General features: G+C 54.1%; 1 protein-coding gene across 2 annotated transcripts in view; it reads left to right on the forward strand.

The window, feature by feature from the left end:
* HTR3A (5-hydroxytryptamine receptor 3A) overlaps window positions 1-4,722 on the forward strand; it is a 14,647-nt gene that overhangs the window by 2,623 nt on the left and 7,302 nt on the right. Inside the window, exons 2-4 of one of the 2 annotated variants that reach the window (XM_024131340.2) lie at window positions 802-945; window positions 1,946-1,990; window positions 4,352-4,461. In XM_024131340.2, coding sequence (XP_023987108.1) covers window positions 802-945; window positions 1,946-1,990; window positions 4,352-4,461 — 299 coding nt within the window. Of the gene's footprint in view, window positions 1-778; window positions 946-1,945; window positions 1,991-4,351; window positions 4,462-4,722 lie in introns of both variants that reach the window. The other variant, XM_024131339.2, reaches the window with a different exon arrangement.

The following is a 4,722-nucleotide window of genomic DNA, read 5'->3' on the forward strand; positions in this document are numbered from 1 at the left end:
CATGCCGCGGAGCGGCTGGGCCCGTGGGCCATGGCCGCTGAGCCTGCGCGTCCGGAGCCTGTGCTCCGCAACGGGAGAGGCCACAACAGTGAGGGGCCCGTGTACCAAAAAAAAAAAAAAAAAAAAGCTACCCTAGAAGGAGGCCTGGCAAACCCTCCCCAGGAGTTTCTGTGAGTGTGGAGAGGGGGCAGGGATCTCCTTGGGGTAGATTTTGCAGGAGGGAGAAGGAATGTCCATGTTCACTGGCTGCCCACCCTTTTCTCCTTAGCAGTTGCGGGCTGGGGTCAAGGGGACGATGAGCTATGCAGATGCTGAGATGTGACCTTGGCTGAGGCTGACCCTCAGCAGACCACTGGGCTTAGAAATTGTGCACTTGGGGCCACACTTTCCAGTATCACACCCGAGGGCCAGCTCCTCTTTATCTCCCAGAGCCCCTCATGCAGGGCCCCATGGGCCCACCTCCTCTGGGCAGACAGCTTCTCTCAACCCTTCTCGGCCCTTGGCCTACTTGAGACCTCCACCTGTCTTGTGGCACCTGCTTTCACAGCCCAGGTTCCCGTCTCATGTAAATGGGTGCCTAGGTTGCCCTTAGGAGACAATATCTTTGGATTTGGGCAGGAATCTCTGCAGATCCAATGCTCTAGTGATGGGAATTTCAGTCTGTGGGAGTATCTGGGAAGGGTGAGGACACTTTCCTTCTAATAGCTTTCAAACCAGGGCCAGAGAACTGGGGGAGACTCAGGCTCTGTTGTCTGATTTGAACTGTTCTCCTTCCCAGCCAAGCACAGGCGGGGCCCCCAGGCCCGGAACGCCTCCAGGCCAGCTCTGCTGCGGCTGTCAGATCACCTCCTGGCCAACTACAAGAAGGGTGTGCGGCCTGTACGGGACTGGAGGACGCCGACCACGGTTTCCATTGATGTCATCGTCTACGCCATCCTCAGCGTGGTGAGCGCCTGTCCCCACTGCCCGGCTCAGAGGTGGACCTTCTGGGTGGGAGGCCATGTGAGACCAAGTCACCCCCAGGCAACACGGTGGGCATTCAAGCACCCACAGTACCTGCGCTCTGGCACCACGGCTCAGGACAGCTGCCCAAACCAGAAAACTGGGGTCACCTTCATGACTGCCTCTCCTGTACCCTACAGCCAGCGGGTCACTCAGCGCATGCGGTTTTCACAATCGTACCTACCTGTGTGAGCTGTGTGAGCGTTCCGACCGTCCTATTCGTCTCTACACCCTTGCTGTCTTACACACGTCCTTGGTACATGGCGGGTGTTACTAAATCGTTGTTGAAGAATTAATCATAAATAAATCAGTTAACAATTACTGAAGTAGGGTGGGGTGCACTGCCCAGCCGAGGAGGTCGGATACTGGGCAGAGATAAATGAGAGGGCAATTGCAAGACTCAGGGCACTGCACTGGGGTAGGATGGGTGGATTGGACTTCTCTGGCTGTCTCTACTAGAGTCAGTTGGCTGTTTCAGGAAGGGAAATTGGGAATTGGATCGAAGGGAGGGTTAGTGATGGATTTTTCATTCTATGTGGTTTTGTACAGCTTGCCTTCATGTTAGAGTAGGAGATAGATGCATATATATAAGTGTACAGATATACATCTATATGATGCTGTTATATGTCTTCTATCATTATCTTCTATTGTGTTATTATAAATGTATATGTAAAATATACACAACAGAATAGAAGATAATAGAAGATACACACACACACACGCACGTTAAAATGTTAAAAAAGAAATCACTGAACTTCTTTCTAGGTGTGTCCTAGTAAAAGACCAACTCTTCCTGGCTCACCCCTTTTCCTCCACCTCATTTCCTCACTCTCACTTCCCAAGGGAACAGAGACACAGAGCAGCAGCTCCTGTTGGAGTTGGTGTGTGCAAGGGGCCTGCAGCCCACAGGGCCACCTATGCTGAGCCCCCGTTCTTTCCACAGGATGAGAAGAATCAGGTGCTGACCACATACATCTGGTACCGGCAGGTGAGCTGACCAGCCCCTGCCCCTCCCCCACCCCCATTTTCTCGGACTGGGACTTTCCCTTCCTGGAGGGGCTCCTACATCTCAAAGGACTCAGGATCTCAGAGGCCTTGGGGAGGGGACGGGAGGGAAGGGAAGAGGTGGGAGGCATACTCACGAGATCCAGGATCTCCTGGATCTGGACCCCTCTAACCTCAGGACTGGGAATAGAAGGCGTCTTAAAGATTGGTGGAGGAGGGGCTTCCCTGGTGGCGCAGTGGTTGAGAGTCCGCCTGCCGATGCAGGGGACGCGGGTTCGTCCCCCGGTCCGGGACGGTCCCATACGGTCCCATACGCCGCGGAGCGGCTGGGCCCGTGAGCCGTGGCCGCTGAGCCTGCGCGTCCGGAGCCTGTGCTCCGCAACGGGAGAGGCCGCAGCGGTGAGAGGCCCGCGTACCTCAAAAAAATAAATAAATAAAAAAATACCACCTCTGTTGCTCAAGCACCTCAGTGACTGGTAGCTCAGAAGGCAGTCAAGGCAGTCACTTCGCTTTCAATCTAATTGCTAGAAAGTTCTTCCTTCTATTAAAGCCAAATTAGACGACAACCAAATTGGGTGATTGAAACAGGATGATTCCATCCACTTAGTCTTCCCGTCCCCGGCCATTTGCCTGCTCTCCCAGCTTCTGATGGGCAGCGCTCAGGCACGGGTGTGTGGAGGCCTGTGAGGCCTTGGCAGCATTTCTGGCTTGGAGCTGGCGGGGGAGGGCAGGAGACAGTGCGGGCTGCCGTCCACAGGCTGGTCCTGCTCTGGCAGCCCCTGAGGCTGTGGGGAAGACATCAGAGCAGGAGGGGACACCAAAGTGGCTGAAGAGAGGACAGCAGGAGGCGGGGGACAGTTCCTAGAAGTTAAACCTGAGAGAGGCTCTGAGGACACAGCTGGTGTATATGGGTCTCTGTTAAATCCCTCCTGCTCCTCATGGGACAGGGAGTGTGGTGGAGGAAGAAGCCAGAATGTTGATTCCTGACATCCTGCTCCCTTTCTCCCTTAGAGAGATCTCTTAATACACAGCACACCTGCCTCAAGAGAGGGGCCCAAGCCAGAACAGGCATTCTGGGGCTCCTTTCCTGGGACATGTGGCTTAAGTCCCACCTCTGCATCTCTAGGGTCACTTGTCTGCTCCAGCAGTAGGAGATGCCAATCTGCTATGTACCAGCAGCTGTGCTAAGGCACCAAATTAGACTCAGGTCCCGCCCACAATGAGCTCACAGACTAGTGGAGGCCACAGACACGTGAACAGACAACGCAACGCAGCAAGATAGACGCTCCTATATGCAGCAAAGAAAAGATGCCAGTTGTGGGAGCAAAGAAGAGGCACTAAACTCAGCCTGGGGAGTGGGGGTCATGGGAGGCTCCTGGAGAAGGAAACACACAGATTCCTTGGTTACATCTGGAAGGATGAGTGAGACTCATCTCGATAAAGAAGACAGGACTGCAGTATGGGGGGAGCAGGATATGCAGCGATGCAGAGGTTTTGACAATGTTTAATTCCATGTGGCTGGAGTGTAGGCTCCACAGAGAGCCATGGCAAGAAAAATGAGGCTGGAGAGATAGGTGGAGGCCAGATCAGGTGGGCCTTTTTTGTCCATGATCCTAAGGGCAGTGGAGCACCACTGAAGAGTTTTAAGCAAAGGAGTGACATGATGAAATTTACATTTTATTTTATTTTATTTTTATTTTTTATTTTTTTGTGTGTTACGTGGGCCTCTCACTGTTGTGGCCTCTTCCGTTGCGGAGCACAGGCTCCGGACGCGCAGGCTCAGCGGCCATGGCTCACGGGCCCAGCCGCTCCGCGGCATGTGGGATCCTCCCGGACCGGGGCACGAACCCGTGTCCCCCGCATCGGCAGGCGGACTCTCAACCACTGCGCCACCAGGGAAGCCCTAAAATTTACATTTTAGATCAGTCATTCTGGCAGGATAGTGGAGGAGGCATTGATCAAAATTTAGTAATAACCATCTCTACCCTGTGAGGTGCATGCTATTATCCCTGTTTACATATGTGCCGATCAAGACCCAAGAAGCAATTTGTCTAAGATCCCTCACTTGGTGGCTAGGGGGTTTATAACATTAGAAATGATTGAATACCTTCCCGGGGAGAGGCTGCATCCGTCTGTGTTGTATTTGCATGTAGGGATGTGTGAGTACAGAGGTGGGGGGACTTCTGGGTACCGCTGAGTGGTCTGGGTGCCACTGACACCCAGATTCTCCCAAGAAGTTGCCCACCTGTTGCCTGGGCGCCAAGTGGTGAACTTGGCCTGAGTTGCGGACGACTCGGCCTGAGACGGACGGGGTAGCCTGTGACTGTTCCTGTTCCTCCCCTAGTACTGGACTGATGAGTTTCTCCAGTGGAACCCGGAGGACTTTGACAACATCACCAAGTTGTCCATCCCCACGGACAGCATCTGGGTCCCAGACATCCTCATCAATGAGTTGTGAGTACTGTCATCAGATGCTGGGCAGCCAGGGGGCGGGAGACAGGATCACCGCTGTTGCATTTGAGATGCCCCACTAGACCTGCGGAACCATAGGTAAAGTTGAATCGGGCCCCAATTCCCCTTTGTCCTTTTTTTTTTTTTTTGGTGGTACGTGGGCCTCTCACCGCTGTGGCCTCTCCCGTTGTGGAGCACAGGCTCCGGACGCGCAGGCTCAGCGGCCATGGCTCACGGGCCCAGCCGCTCCGCGGCATGCGGGAT

Source organism: Physeter macrocephalus, unplaced genomic scaffold, assembly GCF_002837175.3.
Source record: "Physeter macrocephalus isolate SW-GA unplaced genomic scaffold, ASM283717v5 random_11, whole genome shotgun sequence".
Classification (NCBI taxonomy): domain Eukaryota; kingdom Metazoa; phylum Chordata; class Mammalia; order Artiodactyla; family Physeteridae; genus Physeter; species Physeter macrocephalus.